General features: G+C 43.9%; 1 protein-coding gene across 5 annotated transcripts; it reads right to left on the bottom strand.

Annotated features, from left to right (window-relative positions):
- Positions 1 to 235: 235 nt before the first annotated feature.
- Positions 236 to 21456, bottom strand: LOC118101295 (girdin). Of its 5 annotated transcripts, none has more exons than XM_035146921.2 (29): positions 21038 to 21456; positions 20868 to 20959; positions 18075 to 18180; positions 16097 to 16166; positions 15522 to 15580; positions 15284 to 15367; positions 14956 to 15096; positions 14639 to 14820; positions 13150 to 13231; positions 12254 to 12412; positions 11984 to 12130; positions 11637 to 11781; positions 10139 to 10813; positions 9838 to 10043; positions 9541 to 9735; positions 8586 to 8713; positions 8338 to 8479; positions 8088 to 8261; positions 7325 to 7486; positions 6874 to 7151; positions 6646 to 6789; positions 5930 to 6116; positions 5672 to 5817; positions 5351 to 5443; positions 4368 to 4564; positions 3587 to 3667; positions 2456 to 2683; positions 2215 to 2280; positions 236 to 1923 (listed from the first exon to the last, which is right to left on the bottom strand). In XM_035146921.2, the coding sequence occupies exons 1-29, from the start codon at positions 21098 to 21100 to the stop codon at positions 848 to 850; spliced, it is 5508 nt and encodes a 1835-aa protein (XP_035002812.2). In that variant the 5' UTR covers positions 21101 to 21456; the 3' UTR covers positions 236 to 847. The 5 variants fall into 5 exon arrangements, with proteins under 5 accessions (XP_035002812.2, XP_035002821.2, XP_035002839.2 ...); XM_035146930.2 differs by having other exon boundaries at positions 8338 to 8476; XM_035146948.2 differs by lacking the exon at positions 2456 to 2683.
- Between the last annotated feature and the right edge of the window lie 1949 nt (positions 21457 to 23405).

Here is a 23405-nt window from a genome sequence, read left to right as displayed (position 1 = left end):
CCAGGCACCAACATCTAATCAGTTCATCTTTGATGACGTCCCCTCAAGCTGGACGGATGGAGAGACAGACAGACAGATGGACAGACAGACAACCCAAAACAGCGCGGACACATTAAAATATATTAATTTATTCATATAATAATAATAATAATAATAATAATGATTATATACGTGTGTATTCAGAATAAATAAAGAACATATGGCAGATAGGTAAAAGACTGACAATGCAAATGCATATTTTACACAGAGGGTTTATTTAAGGGAAAATAGCATTCAGGGAAAACATCCTTTGTTTTCTTTATGTTTAAATACAAGATTTACACATTTTCCCTCAGGCTTACAATTCCGATCTAAGGGAAACAAAGCAAATGATAATAAGTTAAAGGTTCTGAGGGGCATAAATAAAGACAGCAGACATGAACATGAACATCTTTTGGCAAACACAACTACACATGACACAGGATTGTCAGTAAAGAGTCTCACCAAAGTAATTATTCAAGGGCAAAACAGAATATCTCTTATTTTAGTTTATAATGGAGAACCTGTGCAAATAGAAACTCAATACTGTGAACTGCTGAGAAGTATGTCACTCAGGTGTACTGTACGACCTATATAAAGTAAAACCTGGTGGGATTACTAAAGTAGTGTGATAGAAATCTGAAACAAAGACATCTAAACACATTTTTATTCAACACAACAATTAAGATAACTAAACTCAGACAGTGAGTGGAATACAATTCCTCTACAATGACTTATATTGTGTGCTTCGGTCGATGAGATAAAATGGGCCCTTGCAGCCACCTGCTCTACATCAATGACACAACATTCTATGGTGTGATAGCTGCGTTCATGCGATTGTGAGCGGTTTGTCCTTCTCTTCCATCCCAGCAGCCTGTTCTGCATTGTGACTCTGCTCCTTATCGACTCCGAGCTCTGTCTGTGGTTTGTTGTGAGATGACTCCTGGCTCTCGCCTGGACAGTTCCGCACCAGAGATGGACTGAGACACAGGAAGGTCTGGTTGTCAGGCGCATCCAGACCTGATGTAGTCGTGACCACGGAATCGCTGAAGATGGTGTTGGAGAAGACGGAGTTGAACGTGAACGAGGAGCCAAGAAGTGACTCCTGCACAGGGGATTTGGGACAGTCAACGACAACCGCTGGGTCTCTGGGAGGTTTAAGAGGAGGAACTGGTTCACTGTTTTTAGAGTCTGAGTGTGGTTGTTGATTACTACTCGATGTTTCCTCTTGATTATTTCTCTCCTCTAAAGCCTGGGCTTGGAGCCTGTTAGTCTTCATGGTCACCCTGCATTCGCTGTTGACGCTGGAGCGTCGGGATGAGCCCTCTGCTGTGGATATTACACTGCTGGCGCGAGGGAGACTTTTAGGTGACCTAGGCCCTTTCAGCTGCCCCTCTTTCCCCAGAGGTGTGGAGAAGCAGTTGAGGCACCCAGACATCGAGGACGCCTTCCCCTGAACATACAACACCGTGATTGGTGAACAAGCAATGGCTCGGGTGGTGTCCACTTTGCTTGAGCTTGATTTAGAAATCATCCCACTGAGCCCTGTGTTCATTTTGACTGCTCCCCCTGAATCTGATGAGCGACGAATCACTTTGCCTCTTGACCCCTTCCGGATGCACTTTGTGCCCCTGGTGAGCCAGAAGTCCTGTGAGAGCCCCACATCTTTCTGTCTCGGTGCAGCCTGGAGATCTGAACTGTGATTGCTGGTGATGGGCATGGTAGAAGCTTTGTCCCTGTGTTGGGGGGTGGAGGTATCGCTGGGCGGCTGGTAGGAGGGGGACGAACGGCGTGATGGGGGGTGCTGGATAGGGCTGCTGCCGTTCGACCACGGCTCGTTCTCAAGACTCAGGCTGAACTCACCGCTGCTCTCGCTGAGGGCGCGACTCTGGGCGCCATTCAGAGCTGGAAGTAGAGGATGATGCTTTTGAAAGAGCCACAGTAAAGTACATAGCAATACCACATTTTCACTTCATGCCAACATCTGCCAACTGCATCACACACAGTATTATTAACGACCAACGAGGGGCAGCAGAGTCAAGCCTTGCACTAACAGTTGTTGGCCTCTGTGCCGAGCAAAGAGATTAATATAAAACAAGGTCATGATTGCGATTTGATGGATTTACTCTAATTCCTGAGCTGGTATACATCTGCATGCTGGCTGAATCCTCTAAATGAGAGTCCACAGGGCTTTACCGTGATTCTGCAGCTCATCGTTGTCCTCAAATCCAAGTGGCACAGCGCTATCATTTGAATCCTTGTCTGTGGGGCAAACAAATGTGATCACTGCAAGGACCTAAGTGTTGTTTCAACATTTTAAATTAAAAAAAAGCACATGAAAAGAGCTACGTTTGCTCTCCCCCCCTCTGCACTTTGCTCTAACATCGAACTAATGGAGATGACACCAAACAAAACAGTGGTTCATGGATGCCTCTACCTGTCTCCCACAGCTCGGAAACATCCCGAACAGTGTCTGTGGTGGTGTGGAGACGGCCTGACGATGGTGGAGTGGTGGGATGGTGAAGGTGGTGAATGGACAAGATGGAGGTGGTGAGGGATGAGGTCAGTGTGTCCTTCCTGTCCCGCTCCACATCAGCCTCTGACCCTTCCAGCTGCTGTGAGCCGTCTACCCACGAGGCAGCGGGAGAGGCCAGGCTGCTCAGGGCTGCGTTGTTGGAGTGAGGAGTGGAAGAAGGCGGTGAGGTGGATGAGGGAGGTGGTCGTTAGGTGAACAGGTCATGGAAGCTATGAGGTAGTTACATAGACTTCCTGCTACAGTAATCTAAAATTCTTGTTACCTCTGCCTAGGAGGTTATGTTTTCTGTGCTTGCTTGTTTATCTGTCTGTTAGTTGGCAGGGTTACACAAGAAACAACTCAACATTTTATAAAGAAACTAGCTTGTGGTATGGGACTGGAGCCTATTTACTTTTAGTATGGATCCAAATCAGGGGGCCTAAACATTGTAAAATAGAAAATCTTTCAACATTTCCCTTGATTTCTCAGAGAAAAATCCATGGATCTAGGTGGAAATAAAACCAGGCATGTTTAGGGACTGATATTCATGAGCGTGCACAATTTGATGCAGATCCTGATAACATCTGGATGTAGTGAATCTAAATGTGGTTTTATAAGGAGACTGTTGGGCCTTGGTGGAGGTTTTCTACTAAGTGCTATGTAGTTTCATATTGTTCTATTGTAGCTCTTGCAGTTCCAGTGTCCTCCTGCAATGCAGTGTTTCTTCGACCTCCATTGCTCCAATGAAACAACCAAATCTTTTGTGAAGAGAGCCAGAGCTAGGCTTACAACTGTGATACTTAATTCTATAAGATCATAACAAAATATTTTCAGTTAGTGTGGTGAAATGAGGTTGGCATGGATGGACACATTATTAACACATGACCTCTGATTTCAAACCTTGCTGATAATCCTACATAAGCCAGTGTTACGTTAGCAGCAGTATGCTATGTGATGGATGATAAAAATAGCAATAAAGCATAAACACTGCAGTATATATGAAGTTAGGGGCTAAACAAAAGGCTACAGACACTCGACCACAGTCTTTCTTACACATGGATCGACGGAAGATGGACTTGACTTTGTCTCTGTCCTTCAGCCTGTTCCTCATACGGGGAAACATTTTCACTGTGGCTTTATTTTCACGGCAACAAACGGGCCACATGAGCGGCGGGCAGAGAAGATGGGAGGGAGGGGATGGATGCGAGCCGAGAGACAGAAAGAGAGAGAGGGTGAGAGAGAGAGAGAGAGAGAGAGAGAGAGAGGGGAAAGTATCATTTTGGGAAGGAAAAGACAAGGGATGGGAGGAATCAGGAGGTATGGAGGGGAAGAAACACACAAAGACAAGTGAAAGACACAGGGAAGACGTTACTCCTGAGGAAAGTTCGCACACATCATGCATCAGGAAGAATGACAGTTTGGACATGACAACATTTGTTTGCTTTTCAACACAATGAATACAATGCAACACTGACATGATTTCTCTGAACGATTTGCACACTGACCAGATCTTCACTAGGATCTCATTTGTGTTTATAGATGGAAAACACAATTTAAAGGGATTATTAAATTTTTGCTGTTAATTTCTTAATCTTTTGTTGACAGAAAATACTTTTAATACTTATAATTAAATGACATCAGTGCAAAAACAAATTTCTGTGAAGATGAGAGCTGGATCTTACATGAACATCCTCCTGAATCTTTGCTCCCAGGCTTGGATGATCTTACTTTGGGGTCTACGTCCGAAGCAGTGAAGGGGGGACTTTGCTACTCCGATGAGATTGTTTCTGCCAAGTCATTGAGGGATGATCTGGTAAAACAAGGTCACACTTACTGTTGTTACGTTGGGGTGACATGGCATCGCCCGCTGAGTTGCAGGCCGAGCCGCCGGAGCCATCAGAGCTGAGGAAGGAGCTGCTGTCATGCTCAGCAACACCTGAGTGTGTGGGCATGGAGGGCTGCTCTAGTCCATGCTCCCGGCTATTGGACTTCATCAACTTCTTCAGTTTGAGAGTGATCCAGTTTCCACGTCTGTGGAGGAGCAGAGATACAAGAGGAATGATGAAGAGTGAGAGACAGAGGACATGCACAGCAGGAGCCAGGCTGGTCCAAAGAGAGGAACTTCAGATGCACAAGCACCAAACAGAGGTGAATTAGACAAACTGAACTGAATGTTAATGACCTCCATCAGGGAGATTATTTCACCCCTGTCCGTTTTCCTTGTTTGCTTGTTTGTAAGCGAGACTACACTAAAGATACAGGACTGATTACCATGAAACTAATTGGAAGGATGTGGCATGGGTCAGGGAAGAACCCATTTCGGTGCAGATCTGGAGAGGGTGCAAATCTAGCAATCTTTTTATGACTTTCATTAACATCGTTGGATATAGTGTTTTTCAGCATTTTCACCATTATCCCATAGAAAAAAATTTGGGAAATTTGGTGCAGCTTGAATTTAAGGGGACTGTTGGTATGTGCTCTACTGAGTGTCCTTGTATTGCTACTGACATACCCACACAGCATTATTATCTATCTCTGTAATTCCTCTAAGCTCTACGTTTAGTTTTATCATCTTGCAGCTCAGTGTTAAGCTTTCCACTTGTGGTTCACTCTCACCACTCTGATGGTGTTGTATACAGCCGCAGTAGTGAAAAACTCTTTTTTAAACCCACCTGCTCAGCACAAAACAGCTGCCAGAGAAAGCCAGCAACTAGCTGGTGACCCGCCACAGTCATTCATAGTCACAGTCAGTAAGTAGTTAGTCATTAGTAATAAGGATAAATAAAAAAATGGTCAACAGTGTTATAGGAGACTTACCTGCGTGGAGGCGAAGGCTCATAAAACTTGTACTGGTCCATTATCTTTTCCTCCAGCTTCTCCTTCTGCCTCCTCAAATCATTAAGCTTGTCACTGAGCAGAAACATGCAGGGAGAGAAAATAGATAGATCATCAATCAGAACTTTGGGCCTGCTGTTGTGGTATTTTTGGCATCGTAAATGTTGTGCGTTATTCTGCCTGCACGCATGAAACAGTGAGCTTTTGAACAAAATAACATGATCTGCTGTAAGTGTCTACAGCAGATCAGATCGTATTTGATGCTACATTATCTTGTCACCGTGTTGGTAATGGTTTCCTTACATATACTGTCGCTCTTCAACATGAAACAGATCCTTGCTCTCCATTGTCTGCTCCAACAGCGTTCGATTCTGCAGCATCAGCGTCTCGATCTGGCTGAGCAGGTGACGATTCTCTTCCTCCAGGTTTCCCTTTAACTGGCTCAGCAGCTGAAACGTCACACAGGCAAACATGCACAAATGGAACAGGCATACAAAACACCCAGGATTATGGGATTAGGGGCAGTTTGCCACACCAGCGTGACGGGCTGCGTGTCTGTACCTCACACTGGTTGTTGAGTTTTGTGGAGGTGATGTCCAGCTGCTGAAACTCCTTCTTGAGCTTGGAGAAGTCGGCCTCCAGCCATGTGTGCTCCAGCTTGGCCTCGTTCAGCTGGCTCTTCAGCTGCTTGTGATCGGTTGTCAGCAGCTCGTTGTCGCTGAGAAGCTGACGGTACGTCTGGTTCAGCCTTGACAACAAGGAAGAACGGTGATGAGAAACTATGCTTGTGCTTTTGTTTAAGTGTCAACAACTGTGCAGTGTCTTGCCATGACAATAAGGTAAGGTGTATTGAGCTGTGTCACAATTCAAGGGCCACCCGGCTGAACCGAACTGAGATCTACATGAGGTCCGGTCTACAGGGGGCTTCCGGATTGGCGTCCCCAACTTGCCCCGCCCTCATTCCTATCGCCAAGCAACTGAGCTGAAGTTGGACACGACAAGAAACTATTATTGACCCTCGGTTCTTTGACATGTGTACCATTAGCTGTTCACTTGAGTTGAAGCCTGATCCTGGCTCGATTAGCTCTTTGAAAAACGGTTCATCACTGAAGTGCAATGAATCCTGGGATAGGTTGGGGCCGGGAGGGGTCCATCTGCTGGAGCCTATGTGTTTTAAGATGGGAGAGTCTAGTCACGCCGCTGTTACGCAACCGGTCTTTAAGTGCAGCCCCTGAATTGAGACCCAGCTCATGAGTTTGTGATGTGTTCCTCCTCACCAGTCCTTCTCATCACGGAGTCTGCAACATTCAGCTGCAGTTGTCTTGTGCTGCTCTTTCTCCAGAGCTATCCTCATCTGCTCCTCCCTCAGGGCCCTCTCCAGGTCTTCCAGCTTGGTTCTTTGTTGCAGCAGGCTATTGTATCTAAATACACAACCAGTGAACACATGAATCACAAGGGTCTCTTACCCCACGGGTTGACAGTTCACAGACAGTGCCTCTCCCCACCTGTCCTGCAGGGTGCGGTGCTCCAGCTCCAGTGTGCGGTGAGCGTTTTTCAGGCAGCCATGTTTGCCCATCAGCGCCTCGTACTCCATGGCCTGCCGCTCATGCAGAGCAGCCAGCCGCTCGTGATCTCGTAATAGCTGCTCGTGAACCCCACGCAGCTCTTCGCGTTCCCTTACGGCGCTGTCCCGCTCGCTCTCTGTCCCTGACTGCTGCTGCTGCAGCTGAGCATTCTGCGCCATGAGGGAGGCACTCTGTGAGCTCAGCGTAGATTTCTCCACCTGGAGCAGAAGGAGGTGAAGTCAATCAGTAGTTAGTGTTGAATAAATAACTTTTTATGTGCTTTTCGTGTGCAGACAGAAAAACTAGAACTACTGTATTTCAGAAATATTAGTGATTTCAGGAAGCTGTTAAGTATAGCTGCAAAACCCAGAACACTGTATTGTAATGGTACCTGCAGGTTAGCGTTGTGTGTCTGCAGAGCTGTGTTGTTCTCCTGCAGTGAGGCAGCCTGCCTCTGCAGGGCAAGGATCTGAGCCTGCTGGCTGACACACTGACTCTCCAGCTGCTTCAGTTGGGCCTTCATCGCCTGGCGCTCTGCCTCCAGTGTCGCATTCTGGAGAGGAGAGGGGAGGGCAGAGGAGAGGGGAGGGGAGGGCAGAGGAGAGGGGAGGGCAGAGGAGGAGAGTTTTAAAGCTGACAGTACAACTTCATAAATCTTTTATTCTACAGAGGCCCTTCTTTGGGATATATCTATATTAAACATACAATATATAACTTCAGCCTCTAGGGGTCACTCAATCAAAACAGTAACAAAATAACTAGTTTTATGATGTTGTGAAGCAGCGTGGGATCATGGGTGTTGTCTTCACCACCATTGCTGATTAAAATCTACCCGGCAAATTAAGTTCATGAATAAAATAATGCAAACGACAATGAATAATCGTGATCCAATACGAGTGACCAATACAAACAGCTGACTGGTTAACTGTCTAGCAGTGTGTGCTATTCCATTTAGGAAAGTTTGCCCCAGAGGTTATAGCAGAGACGGACAAAACCACGGACAAAACAAATATGATCCAATTAAAATGCGACCAAAATGGAATTCCACAAAAATGAAATGACATGAAGTGCACAATTTCACATCACATATCACGTATGTTATGTTATATAACGTTTTATATATATTATATATTTAATTGAGGCCTGCGACTTACATTCCTCTCCACTTCAATGAGACGGTCTTTGAGCTTCAGCAGTTCCTTGGTGGCCTCCTGGTTTTCACGCAGCCATTCACTCATCGCTCTGCTTGTCTCCATCGGGGGGGTGGAGCTCGACGGAGTCCACTCCTCCTGCTGCCTCTGCTGCAGAACCTCACAGCTCAGCCTCGCCTGTGTGATGGAGAGGAGTCACAACACTTGGATCCGTAGTATCATGTATATTTTTTCAGGAGGCCTGGTGACTTACAGTCCTGAGCTCCTGGCGCAGCTTCTGGTTCAGGGTGGAGGATTCCTGCAGACGAGCCTCCAGAGTGGCCATCTTGTCCTCTTTGATCTGCAGTGACTTTTTCAAAGATGACTCCAGCTCCGACTCCAGCATCTTGAACCTGCTGAAGAGAGAGAGATAGAGAAGGAGGCATTACAACACTCCTCTTTTCTGATCACATTCCCTTTAAAGGTTGCAGGATGGAAAAATAGAGTTCAGTATGTGAGCACCTGGTGTCTGGTGTTTCAACCTGATGTAGACTCTCCTCCTGGTTCAGGACCTTCATCTCCAGCTCATGGCTCAGCCGCTCCAGTTCATTGTCTCTCTGCTGGGTCTTCAGCTTCTCACTCACCAGCTCCTAAAGATAGACAGCATACATTGCTATGAGTTGGTGTTTATTGGATATGGGATGTTATATATGAATGAAAACGGAAGAAGGATGCTTTCCATATGACCAAGTTACTGTTAATGATTAGATGGAGCAAAAAAACATATTATGTGTGTTTTTACCTGCTTGTTTGTTTGTCAGCACGATTGCGCAAAAATTACTGAACGGATTTACACGACACCCAATGGATCTGGAACACCTTCTTTAACATTGTGAGATTTGGACATTTTCACAGATTTCTCAGGAAATAATTCATGGATCCTGATGAAAATAATCAGGAACATCTGATGCAGTTTGATTAATTTAAGGAGACTCTACTGAGTGCCTTCTAGTTAACGCTGCTTCTACAAACCTATAACATGACCCATCACCATGATCTATTTTAAAACCACAATCAGAAAGTGATATATGGATATATTCTATTACAGAGCTAAGGCAAAAAGTTGCTTAAGGACAGGACAGTTCAAAAGGGCAAAGACAAGCTGTATTTATGATGCAAAAAATAATAATAACAGGATGTAGCAGTCTAACATTTTTGCTTTTTTAACAGCAACTGCTCAGTAAAAAATATAAATCTGTAACTTCAAATTCACATGTATCTTTAATAGCTTTAGAACTATACCAAAACAAATATGACTTATTTGATTCAGTTTTTGGGGTTAGGTTGTGATCAGCTCCATGTTGCGTGGGGTGTGTAAATTATGCAACCTGCAGCTATTAAAAGGAGAAACGGTGCATTATCAGTGAAATGTCATTCCGTCAGTGTCAGCTAGACAGCGTGGACGTCCCGCCCTCACCTCTCTGAGTGTGGCCAGCGTCCTGTGGTCGATAGCTGCCTGCTTGGTCAGTTCCCTGTTGTCTCTCTCCAGGCCTTTGACCCTCTCAGCAGTCTCCCTCAACCCCTCCACCTCCTTCACCAGAAAACGCATCTCCCTCTCCAGGCTGGCCATGCAGACGTTACTGCTGTCCAAGTTGGCTTCCTGGATCTCAGCCTGACACAGAGGAAGCAGTTTGTTCACTCAGAGGCGATGCAAGAGCATGCATAATCCTACCTTAGATGAGAAACTGACAATTTCTTGCCCCTAGAGAACAACCTGCTGGCGGAGGCGTCGATTCTCCTTCTCCAGCTGCCTCTTGTCTTTCTCCAGAGCTGTGGTCTCTTGCTCCAGACTCTGCTTCTCGGTTTCCAGTTGTTCGAGGCGTCTCGCGGAGATCCGAAGCTCCTCTAAGGTGGCCTGCAGACTCTGGTTCTCTGCCTCCAGCTCCTGAACCTCTGCCTCCAGACGCTGAACTTTGCGGTCTAAGGAGATGTATTGTGGTAGAAGAAATAAATAAATTAGTAATTGTTTAATGGAACTATGAATGTATAATTCTTATTTGATTTACAATTCGTACCAGTGTTGTCCAGAGAAGTCTGCAGCTGCTGATTAACTGAGTCCAGGACCTTGCACTTGGCCTCCAGCCTCTGTGTGTGCTTGCTGGCGTAGGACGGCCGTGCTGGCAGCCCTGTGAAGATGCTGTCGTGGCAGGGACTGCTGCTCTTTGAGCCAGGGGAGTGATCACGTGATCCCACAAAACAATGGAGCCTATTGTGAATGTTTTCTAAAACTTCCAGATCAGACATCAGGTCTTTGAAATCTCCTCTACCTCGCTCCTCTAGTTGTCCCTTCTCTTGAATGTGACGCTCTGGATCGTCTGTGAGGAGGATCTCACTCTGGACTCCCTCCAGCTCTACTGTGTCTGCTCGCCGGTGGGAGTTTGAATCTCCGTTCAGAATCTGCTGTGGTGCCGTGCTCAGCGGGAATATATTAGTGTGGTTTTCTGTATTTGAGCAGGAGGTTTGAGGCCCTGAAGGCTCGTCTGTTGATGGGCTCCAGTTGTTGGTGTCGCAGACCACCCGGTCAACCCGGTCGCAGTCACGGCAGTGTCTTTGTTTGGGCCGCAGGCTGTTGCTGGTAGAGGCAGCTCTCAGTTCCTCGATGGTCCTCAGGAGACTTTGGTTCTCCTTCTCCAGCTTCAGCATCTGACTGCGGGTCCTCTCACTCACCTCCACACTCAGCGTCTGTTGGCCTGTGGACAAAACACATTGTGGGAATTAAACTTGTTGTCCAAGGAAGGAGAGAACTGGAGATAAACAGAATGAAAGGCTAGTAGTGAACATTTAAAGATGCAGTTTGGTTTTGGGGGGAATATTAATTGTGGGAAAATACTGTGTTGCACTTTTTGTACTCAAGCTCGAGTTATTTTTTATTTCTAAACCACAGATTATGATTCTGTGTGCATATAAACACGAAAATTATATTATGTTTGCTATAAAGTAATCCAAAGGCTTCTATCAGAAAATTAAACAAATGAATAAGTTGATAAAAAGTTCAGCTCTGTGTAAGAGATACTTCTTGGTTTGACCAAATAATTGGGAGCATGCACACAATTACACAATTTACACACCCATCTCCCTACCTACCTTCAGGGGCTTCATTTGGAGACCGATTGTGTGACTAGACTGTCCGATTTTGAAGGGACAGGAAAATATGAAGGGACAGGGAAATGGAAAGGGACATGTGAAGGGACAGGGAAACATGAAGGGACAGGGACACAAATGCGTCCTTTCATCCCTGAGAGACCCAAGGAATGACCCAAAGAAGAACCCATTAAATTCTGGTGCGAATACAGATCAGGGGGTAGATCCAGGATTTTTTTTTTACACTTTCTTTAACAGAGTGTGAAGAGTTTTGTTTTTTTTACATTTTTGTAGATTTCTCAGAGAATATTTAATGGATCTTAATGAAAAAAAGACATGTGGACTGATATTGATGAGTGTGTGCATATGCCCTTCTGAGTGACATTCTAGTTAACGTAATGTGCCATTAGTAACACTAACACTAGTTATTACCTTGGGAGTTGTCAGTGGTCATGGAGAGCTGCTCTAACTCCCAGCCCAGGTGCTGAGACTCCTCCATGCTTCTCCTCTGAGCCAAACACATGGTCAGGTTCTCCTCCTGCAGCTCCTCGATGCGCCTCCGATCAGCCTCCCTCTCCTGGGGGTGAAAGTATTGACTTATCAGCACAGGATGTATCAGGATCACAGGATGATCATTTAAACGGGACGTGAGGGTCGAGTGTTGAGTTCTGAATGTTTGATAGTTATATTGTCTCTTGTTGTCCTTTGAGGAAATAGGCTTTTTACAAGGCAACACAAAGGTTACAAAGGAGACATCTCCTCGAGTGTCGATGTCTGACCTGTTCCATATCATGAACCTGGGCCTTCAGCATCAGACTGTGCTTCTCCAGCTGGTGGATTTTATCGGAGCGTGCTCTCCAGCCTGCCAGCTGATCCTCCAACACCTCTTTGGTCTCCTGTAGCATCCTGTTATCCTCCTTTAGCTCCTGAGATACACACATACAAAAACAAGCACCTCTCATATTTAGTGGTAACTGGGTTCTGAGCATAAAAGATCTAAATACATTTATTAACATGACCTGGTACAACATTAATCAGTCTGAGTTTACCTCCACTTTGGCCTTGTAGAACTCCATCTTGTGCAGTTGCTCTCTGTAACGTCCCACCTCGCTCTCCAGCTTGTCCGCCTTGATGGCTCTCTCTCTCAGGGCGTCCAGCTCATCTCGGTAGGAGCGGGCTGCTCGCGCCTCCACAAGCAGCAGGGTGTTCTGGTGGAGGATCAGTCAGAGGACTGATTTAAAGCAAGAGCCTCAGCTCAAAGTAAATGTAGCTCTGCAGTGGTGAGTAGTCTTTACTGTGGGAAACCTTTCTGACCTGGATGGGATCTCTCTATATAAAGTTGCACTAATCAATATTTGTATACAAACACTGGATCAAGTGAAAACTAAATCTATATATATATATATATATATGGGAAGTGACAGAACACAGAGAATTATCACCTGGAACATTTTAGTCATCTTTAGGCCTGTCGACCTACTGAGCCACAGCAGTGGCATGGAATTCACCAGGTGGCCGGAAATATAATATTTAAAATAAATGACATTGTTTTCTGGTGGATGTATAAATAGGCATTTGTATGGTAGCGCATTTTCTGTTTGCTAGTTTGTGAGCTAGTTCAGCTGCTCCCCAAGTGGCCAAATGATTACTGGTGCTTTAATTTCCATTAAATACTTCACATATTAACCACAGTGACTGTAGTGCAGCAAAACCTCAGCCACAAGACTTAAACTGGGAATACAAATTGAGATCTCCTGTTCAGACAAATCCATATGAGCTTTGCTGAGAGTTCAGTGGCTTAAATTTGCAGCCATTAAGCTCTGCTCTGCAGCAAAGTTTTGGTGTGCATTCATTTGTATTTAAGCTGCTGTGGGGGTCAGGAGGTTATTGTGTGTCACCGTCACAAGGAGCCACAATCTATTCTATTTCTTATCTGACTTCGAACCTCCTGCTGGATCCTCTTCAGCTCCGACTCCATGTTCTCCAGCTCATGTCGGCAGTCCAGCATCTGCTCACTCTTTTCCTCTCTGGTGGGGTCAGGCATGCAAGGGAGAGGGACACGCAAGTGAGCAGGTTAGTGTGCACTACTTCCTGCAATAGTTTTATTAATATTTAAGTGCATGGAGAAAGCACACATGCATTTTTCCATTTCAATTACTCCTGCAAGACAACAAAATATACAATACAAGTGCTACAACATGATCCTTCTCTGTAAACCCCATTTAATTTCTAACTCTAGAAACCAATGCTATCAGAGAGCTATTGCCTACTCAGATGTATACAGTATATGTATAGTAAATGGTTGTATAAGGGACAGGGCCATTCAAAGGGACAAAGTCCAGCCATACTTGATGCTTTAACTGATATTGTGTTTGCTCAGAGGCAACAGTGTGTGACTCTGAGCAGCACGACAAGAGAGGACAATATAGCAGAGAAGATGGGGATGGAGGGCAAAGATGGACCGGAGATCTGGATCAGATCATGGGTTAGAGAGCGTGTGCATGTGAGTGTGTGTGTATGTGTGTGTGTGCAGTATTTGCAGTAACGCAGAGGCAATGTGGGTCAGTGTTAGTGCACAACCATGGAACCTGCCAAGCCGGCAGTAATGTGGGCCAAGCTCCCCGGGGCTTCTCTTATCCTGTAGTATCTCTCACTCTCGCTCTCTGCCTCTCATTCACTCTGTGCTGGCACGTCCCCAGAGGACCGGCCACCTCTTCAGCAATAACCAACCACAAGAGAAACTCAAACCATCACTAACAGTCAACATTTCACCCAACGATAGGCAATTCTGGACAGGAAAAAAAAGGATTGCCGGTGAATTGCAGGACACACCAATTCATGGAAGAAAGCCTGATCATTGAGGTTTAATCTGAAATGTAGCGTAACATTAATGCCTTATTCTCCATCTTGGTCAGTTTTTAATCATATTTTCTGTGAATTAACTTGAGATAATCCCAAATATCACCATTTGGCACAAATATATCCCAAAGCACCTTTTAGAAAAGGCTGATCCGTTCATCCCCACTAACGTAGCCACTCTTTTATATTGCTTGATGGTTCACATGTATACAGCATTGATTTAATATATCGCTAACATGATTCTCCTGTGCAGGATGTAAATCATCCACACATCAGTCTACGGCTTCAAAAATGATTTTTACATGTGATTTTGATGCTGAAAAAGTATACTTTTCTCACATGATTTGCATTGTATTTAGATCTCAGTATTGTTTCCTATGCTCTGGTATGTTTGCATTAAGATGCTTATAAAACTGATATTGTAAAGGAGGGATTTTTTTCTCTCCTCCTGTGTAGACTATATATTAACCTCATAACCCCAAAGAGAAGGTTACGCTCTATCCCCCTGAACACTATCTCCTTTAATTGTATTGTATTTTGTCATTGTTTTTCTTTATCTTCTCCTTGTTACTCACAGTTCTTGCCTGAGTCGTCTGATCTTGGCCTTGGAGTCAGCCAGCTCCACCGCCAGGTGTTGCTGGGACCCTGCCTGCTGCTGCTGCTGAATGCTGGGAGAGTAGCTGCCGGACTGTGGGCTGGAGGGGCTACCGAGCAAGCTAACCACGCCGTCCTTCTCCTGCATCAGCTCTGCTATAGTCTGCAGAGAGGAAGCGGAAGAGGTACGCAGCAGGTTACAGATGGCATGTACTGTAAATCAATAACCAGTTTATAATATACATCTGAGCATGACAAATTAATGTGCAAAACCCCCCAAAACATCAAATATGGATACCTCCAGGTGGGCGTCCCTCTGGTCCAGCAGGTGTCGGAGGTGCGTGGCCATGTTCCTTGCAACGGCCTCCATCTCATCTGGGTTAATGTCACTCGACTCCAACCACTGCAGATCCAGCACGTTCTCCTGACTGTGGGTCAACTAGTCAACATAAGAGGGGATGGGGGACGGAGTGATTTGATATGAGCACACAGTGGCAAGTTTCTTTTTAATATTTTCAACCAGCTGGGACGTTATTTGACCGTCACTGCTGTGAAACCAGTCCACAGTGTTCTTTATTGTCCCACACTCCCGCCCAACAACACACAAACTGATTTACTGTAAATACCTCCTGAATATGTGCAGCTATTGCAGCTCTTGTGACAAAGTCAAGCGTCTGGATCCTCTCGATGTATTCTTCTTTCCTCTCACACTGAAAATAAACGTGGAAATTCATTGGAACACTTAGATTGTAAGTAAATTAGCTCTTGCTCTGGCTTCAGGGTGCAAAAAATAGGTTGATATAAAAACAAATAGGACGAAATGTGTTTCCAGACTGATGTTAAATGTCAGAAATTCTTGTTTACCTGGACTGCACATCCCAACAGTAACAACAAGAGCTTCTTCATTTCCTCCAGACTTTGTTCTGTGGAGAGTAAAAAAAAAAAAAAAGTTAATTATGTGAAATAAATTGAATCAGATCGAAGTCATGTGAGCTGCTGGCATGGATTGTAATTGATCAGAGCGCTGGCTGGTGAATGTGGGTCACCGCTTGCCAAAGCCTCACCATCACAAGCCAGCGTGGTGATCAGGCTGATTGCGTGCAACAGAACTCAACGTGTATCAGAAAGAGCTGAAGCTGTCTGCGTGTGAGGAAATACTGAAACTATTTTCCAGCTGATTTTCATCACTTTGTAGAAACAAAAACGTTATTCATCGTTTTGTTTCCTAGATAATTACATTTGCACTACATTTTTGCTTTTTGTCTCACTGAAAAGGTTGTTTTCATATTTCCAATGGACATATGGACATTTAATGTTCAATTTATCTGTAGATAAATCATGTGAAAGCAATGCATGTTGTAATGAGTATTGACAAATCATATACTGAGTTGGCAGTTCCCATAAACAGGAGAGATAAGAAACACTTTAAAGGAGCATACCACAGTACGGAGTCCTGCCAAGCAGCAGCACATTTGGCAGAGGTATCATGATTAACTGTCTCAGATTATCCTGCAAAAAGAGAGAGAAACAGAAAGAGACGGGGGAGATGGGTTGAGAAAAAGGAAGATAAGCAGATTTTGGCCAAACTGAGCGAGGTAAAACATTTCTCTTTTCTTGGACTCCAGCCAAAGTGCCTGAAAGGACAGGAGTGTATGTATGTACAGCACATAGCAGCTGCTCCAAACATGTATAGAGGCACAGCCAACAAATGAACGGGTGCTCTGAATGGCTGGGTGACGGAGCCAGTTTCCTTGGTGCAGCGGTAAAATCCACCAAAACTGTTTTAAGCTCTTTGTGTTAATGCATGTGTGTGTGGTGTCATCATTTAGACTGTGATGCACGGCAGATATCCTCAACCAGCAGTCATGTCTAACGGAGAAGTGTAACTGTCTGGTCACGGAGCTTCAAACAAACTCATCTTTTCCAAGCTTATGTGTGATTAAAGAGTGTGGAGCTGAGAGCAAGTCTCTGGTCTTTAGAGGTATTAGAGAATAGGGATTATAGGAAACGGCGTCTTAAGATAAAACCAGTATGCACCTTTAAATCTATCAGGGATACACACACTTGCAGTAGATTTCGGATTTAAAAGTTTGGGGGATTCACTTCTCATCTAGAAAGAAAATCTGAATTTGTCCAATAATATTTCCAACAGAATAACATCTCATCAGCCACATTTGTTTTTTGTTTTAGCAAATACTTGCATGATAAAATGCTAACCTTAGATAATGAACATAGTTAACCACATTATTGCTCCCCCTACCCTCTGGGACATTGGCATGTTAGCCAAAACTAGATTGGAACGGATGGATGTGGTTAATTTAATCACCCGCCTTCATCTACAGCATTTTTCCTATCAATTGACTTGGTTGAGATGTTAATTCCATATGAAGAACAGCAGTGGAGTTACATTCTATTTATTATTGTTATTTTTTCATGATTGATGTGGGACGACAATAAAGGAAATCTTAAATAAATGTCCCACATCCAGTCAGGTGCACATTTAAGTCCTTCCTTGTTTACTGTTAGCTCTAGAGCTTTAAGCAAAGCCACACATCAGTGAATATGTTGTGAAAAATGCTCCTAGTTCATTGTTTTCTTCAAATAAAAAACTTCAAATAAAAATGATTCACAAATTGTCACATTGTATTGTTAGTAAGTGACTCGTTATTACTCAACTCAGTCCATCTGTCAGTCTGTCTGTCGTCTATCTTTCTGTCTGTCAGTCAGTCAGTCTGTCTGTCTGTCTGTCGTCTATCTTTCTGTCTGTCTGTCTGTCTGCCTGTCCGTCTGTCTGTCTGTCTGTCTGTCTGTCTGTCTGTCTGTCTGTCTGTCTGTCTGTCTGTCTGTCTGTCTGTCTGTGTCCATCTGTCTGTTGTCCATCTTTCAGTCTGTCTGTTTGTCTGTTGTCCATCTTTCTGCCTGTTTGTCCGTCTGTCTGTCATCCATCTTCTTGTCTGTCTGCCTGCCTGCCTGTCTGTCCATCTTTCAGTCCTTCTGTCTATCTGTCTTTTCTGCCTGTTTTCCTGCCTGTCTGTATCTGTCTGTGAGTCTCTCTGTCCTGTCTCTCTGTCTGTGTGTCTCTCTGTCCTGTCCCTCTGTCTGTGCTTGTCTCTCCGCTGCGCTCTACCCTCGCTGCTGTGCAGATTACACAGATGTTTACACGGCTGATATTTAGGCCATGCATCTTAAGAAGAACTAGTTGATCTGCTGGGACACGAGTGCCACCGACTTCCCCGGCGTGCGCATGCGTGATCCGATGTGTGCGTGTGGCAAAGTTGAGGTCGAAACATCTGAATCGAATGTTCCGATATCATAATCCGACATGAAAAAGCTTAGCTGCCCTGTAGCTTGGGTGCATTGTATAACACTTTATAAATGGCTGACAAAAACCAGATGGGGAGAAGCTCCAAACCTCACCAGATAATACGTCTTGATCTGCTGGACGAGAAAGTTCAGGTTGTGGATCCTCAGACTGGGGTCCCTGCTCAGGTTGTTTGCACCCTGGGGAGTAGCTGAGGGGTTTCTGAAGATGGGACACAGTACGAAGACATTTTACTTGACATTTCTGCTAAAAGACAAACACACACACACACATAAATGGTTGTCAGTGGAATGGGGTGAGAGGAAGCTGGCACAAGTCTTGGCCCAGACGTCACCATGAGAACATGTATGAGTTCTCTGTTCATTCCTAACTTTAGCCTGAGTGACGTCGTTCCTTTACGACCCCAAACGGGAGCGTTGTCGAGTCGAATGGGACTTTTCACTCCACAGAAATGCTTCAGATGGATTTTCCGTCTGTTGGCTATAGAGCCCACTGTAGACTGACTTAGAGCTGTCACATGCTGAAGCTGAAACATCAGCATTCATGGACCTCGCTGCAAATATATGGGTCAGACTCCAGCTTGTTGCCAAGGAAAGGAGACCTACAGCATGTGAAGGCTTTAAAATGCTTTAGAAAAGACCATTTAACTTCTGCTCTATGACTGTTCTTCTTTATTGTCTTATGGTTTATTTTTACTATTGATCACTATTGCTCAGTTGAGTTGATACATGTGCACAAATTAACCTCCCTGCCACACTTATATAGATAGATTGATTGATTCCAAAGGAAGTTAAGGCATCCAGTAGCTTCAAACACACATAGAGGGCATGGGAAACATTTCAGAAATCATGGAGGTAAAGTCAAAGTAGAAGGTTGTGAAAATGGTCAAGAAATGATCAGTCATATAAAAGAAAATATTGAAAATCGTAAAAATAAAACCAGAAGCGCCCATGTAGAGTATGGATGTGTGTTTCTGTGGAGGCTGTGGAAATAGTGGAATATTCACATTTGTTAATTATAATGTAAAAAAATACTAAATGTCCTTACAACACACACACTTGCATGCAAGTGAACGCATCACTTGTCCTCGTCACATACACACATCTTTTGATTTTACTATTATTAGCATTTTTGTTTTTTTTATGTTTATTGGGATACACATGTTATCATTCATTTGGAGTCACTCATAGGTGGTCATATAATATTTCATATCAATTTAGTATTTTCTCATTTTGAGAAATTTTATAGGCAGAGATTTTTTAAATAACACCACTGAGTTGTCTGCCACCTCCTGTATTGTATATTATTAATTAAAATTTTTCTGTATATATTTTTTTAAACTGTACCGAATAAAAAAAATCTATTCAGATAGCATACAGATGTGGGCGACTTCAGGCAATGATCTGGCACTGCTGGTCTTCTTGTGGCCCCAGACAAACTGGATGTGAGCCTAAAGTGGCCCACTTGTAAAACAGTAAATGTGGCTAAAATATCCCAAAACAAATGTGAGCCTTTTTTGGGCAAACATGTGGTGCTCTACGGAATGTGAAATCTGACTGTGAACCTAAAGTGGCCCATGTGGTGAATGGTGATTATGGCTCAAAACAAAAATCGGGCCACCCACCTTTGGTTGACATGCGGTATTGCTATGGTTTAGGCTACTTGTGGCCCGGCTCTGGCAAACAGGAGCAGGCCGCTGCAAGTGCCATCATTCCACACGGTATTTAGGCCGGACGACAATTCAATGTGGGCAAAATATGGGCTAAAACAATTTGACTAAAGATCTAAGTGAAAGCCTGCATACAGAGAGATGCTGTAGCTGCCCTGTTCAGCTATTTTTAAGTCTGCCGGTCTCTGGAGCTGTTTGTCCGTTTTGCCCTGCCCATCTGTGTCCCAGTGAACAGCAGCACCGAGGCCCTTAATCCCAAAGGGTCTCCCAATCCAGGAGATTATCCCGCCTCTCCCCCCCTCCCCTCCCATTGGCGCAGCATTGTTTTGCAGTTCGAGCTGGTTACTGTGACCCTGGGGGGATAAGTGGGATGAATGGATACTACAGACTTGGGGTGGCTAGACGGCGTTATCCACAAGTGCTTTGGGCCATCAGTTTCTTATAACCCTTATTTTTGCAACTGCTCAGTTTCAGTTAGGATTCGACCACCAACATCTGAAGTGTCAATCCACCACAACTTTAAGGCTGAAACCAGACGGTCTCCATTCATCTGCTCACGTCTTAGACGCAACTGCAAACTGCCAGATGAAGAAGATGTTGGAGCTTGTTTATGTTGAACAGAACATAAGGCAAATCATAATCTCTTAAGTAGCATCTTGACAGTATGATGTCCCCCGTGTCCACATTCCTCATCGCAGACTGTCTTTCTACAACTTTTATGCTAATTCTGACATCTTTTTTGCAAAAACTTTAACCTGTAAGTCATGAGGAAGTTACGTTCAAAGACTGCAGCAGACGACAAAGATCCTCTTCATCACTATAGAAGTGACAAAGCCGGTACTGTTGGCGTCTGGATAAGAATGTTTGCAGACGCTTGATTCTGCATCAAAGCTGCCACAGACGAAGATGAAGAAGACACCCAACCATCATCATCATCATCATCATCATCATCATCAAAATGAAAACAACTTAGTTTGATGATGTTGATTTGAACCATGCACACTTTGATTTGTCCATCCAAACCTCACTGTTAATCATAACTTCATGACAGATGTTATGCCAAGTCTGTAACAGCCAGCAGCTTCAAAACACCAGCTACTAATCTGAAATAGCCATCTGGACTCTGTTCATCACAGCCGAGACTGGAAAATGTGACAAATCAGCTGTGAGAACATAAACTGTCATGAGGGGACTCACTGAAATCAAAGCAACGACTTACATTTGGGTCATTATGTCATTCAAAAAGACCCCGTCCAGTAATTCAGAGAAGTCCAGATACATGCCCCCATCATTTGGCACAAAGGTCTTCACCTGTGGCGACAGAAAATACAGATGACACGGAGACATCACAGTTGAGCAGGAGATGAGAGGTTTTCTGGTTTCACTTACCCAGGTGACAAGTGGGCTGAGCATGAACTGGTCCAGACAGGGCAGAAACACTCCACTCTCCATCCTGGCTGAGGTTTGTGGCTGATGAATCTCAACAGATCATCCACGGAGAGCCGGCCGGGCGCTACATGTTCCTCCACAGTGAGTCAGTGTTGCACCATTCAACTCGTCCCGTCCATCTCTGTTAAACTGGAGTTGAGTATAGTTCCACTGCGGATTCAGCTTGTCACGCACGGATTCCTCCTGCAGCTTCACCCGTGAGACGTGTCAGTGTAACCGGCGACGTGTCGATGCTCACGCAAAGTCTCACCCGCATTTTGTCCCGCAAAACAACGCACAGCCTCCACACACACACACACACACACACACTCACACATTCATCCTCCTTGGTCCTCTGCTGCAAAGGCATCCGCTCCTCCTCCTCCTCCCCCTCCTCCCCTTCCTCTCCCTCCCTCCTCTCGACGCCTCTGCTCGTCACAGAAACACTCCGCACTGATGTGAGTTTTACAAAGACTAACAAAAGTGAGCATTCAGCTATATATATATGTAGCATACAGTCCTGCATCCTTGATAAAACCGAGTCTATCCCGTTGTTCTCGTAGTTTTGAATCCACTGCAGCAGAAGTGCGAACAGAGCCAATCAGTTACCATGACGACGGTGCCATCACCCCAGCCTGCAACTTTTAAGTTCTTTATTTAAATCTTTTTTATTTTATTTTATTTCATTTTGTTCTATTTTATTCTAGTTAACTTGTTTAAAGTTACAACCACAGACATTCACTGAGCTTAGTTGTAATTTCCTAAACATTATGGTGACTGTTGCCTTATGAGTTTACAGAGAGAGATTTTGTCCAGTTTAAAAAGTTGTTTTTAATAATTTGTATAGTAAACGATGTTCTTATTCTCCACAGACATCATTGATCCTCTGAATATAAAAGCTGCAGCTTCAAGCTCTTTTTCAACCTGGAGCCACAGGGGGACTGTGATAGTGCAACAGCACCACCTTGTCTTGAATACTGGAACCACATCGCCCAGAGATTTTTGTGAAAAAAAATGCTTTACAGTAGTTTAATAAAATACATAACCGCTCTAGTTACGACACATACATGTTATCTTTACATGCATTTGAATCTAATGTGTAAGACATGTTATTTTAAATGGCTACACTTGTTTTTCTTCTTACACCAATAAAGTACAAGTTTAAAGGACTAGATAATGGTAAAATGATGAATTGATTATAAATTACAATAACGTTCGTAAATGTAAACATCCAAATATACAGTTGACTTTATAGTCCACGTGTATTGAATGAGAAAGTGAAATCCTGTAGTATAACTTTGAGGTAGTTGTACTTTGAGTATTTCTATTTTATATCGCCTTTACTTAATTTTTCTCCATTAACTCCCTGAAATTGAACTTAGCAACAATATTTCAAACAAATCATATAAACAATTTATAATATATGAGGGATTATAATCTGCTAAACTATACAATTATATATATATATATAAGGTATAAAGTCCCACACTTCACTGTGGTGGATAGAAATAGGAGAAGATTGTGCTAAACACACACTAAGCAACAATTTAACTAATAAAACATATGATCTATTTATAATAAATTATAAATTGTTTATCAAACTATAGTTACAGCAATGCAAAGGATTTAAATGAGCTCAAACCGTTGTGTAAATGTGGCTTTAGACACATTGACCTCATTAGATGTACCTGCCAGTACACATGGTTATATATTTTATTTCTAATGACATTAAAACTACGAAGGCCTTTATTTAAAACCTATAAAAGGAGCAGATTATATGATTCAACAGGCCTATCCCACAAAGAGACACAGTGAGTGACTAACGTACAGCTTAGTGGTTCGAATGAAAGGGAAACATGAACAATGGTTGAGCTTTGCTCCGTTATTCAATGCTGATTAAATAATGTTGATCAGGAACTATGGAGAAGGGAAAGCACAACCATGAAAGTCTTATTACCATGGAGCACCTGACTTGGTTTGGTTGGAATCGGCATGTGAATGCGGGGATAATAATAAAATAAACACAACAACAATTAGGCAAAAAGGTCCATTTTATAAAGACAGATGAAAACTTTCAATGAGATGATTGACAGCTGTGATGTCTGTAAAGCTACTGCGTAACCCTGTGTCTCATTCATGAAATTCAATCATTAAGTGCAGGCCATACTGTGACATCACAAGCCCCTGGATGCAACGCAAATCCAAATGCATTAAAAAGTGAATACAAATACAAATGGGAACAGTGCATCATCATTAGATACTGAATGGAAAGGGTGGCTCTGGCTCAGGGTTCAGAGCGGTCGTCCTCTAACCAGAAGGTCGGCAGTTC

Source organism: Hippoglossus stenolepis, chromosome 2, assembly GCF_022539355.2.
Source record: "Hippoglossus stenolepis isolate QCI-W04-F060 chromosome 2, HSTE1.2, whole genome shotgun sequence".
In the NCBI taxonomy this organism is placed as follows: Eukaryota; Metazoa; Chordata; class Actinopteri; order Pleuronectiformes; family Pleuronectidae; genus Hippoglossus; species Hippoglossus stenolepis.
The sequence above is the reverse complement of the archived record's forward strand: the minus strand, read 5'-3'. Positions and strand labels throughout refer to the sequence as shown.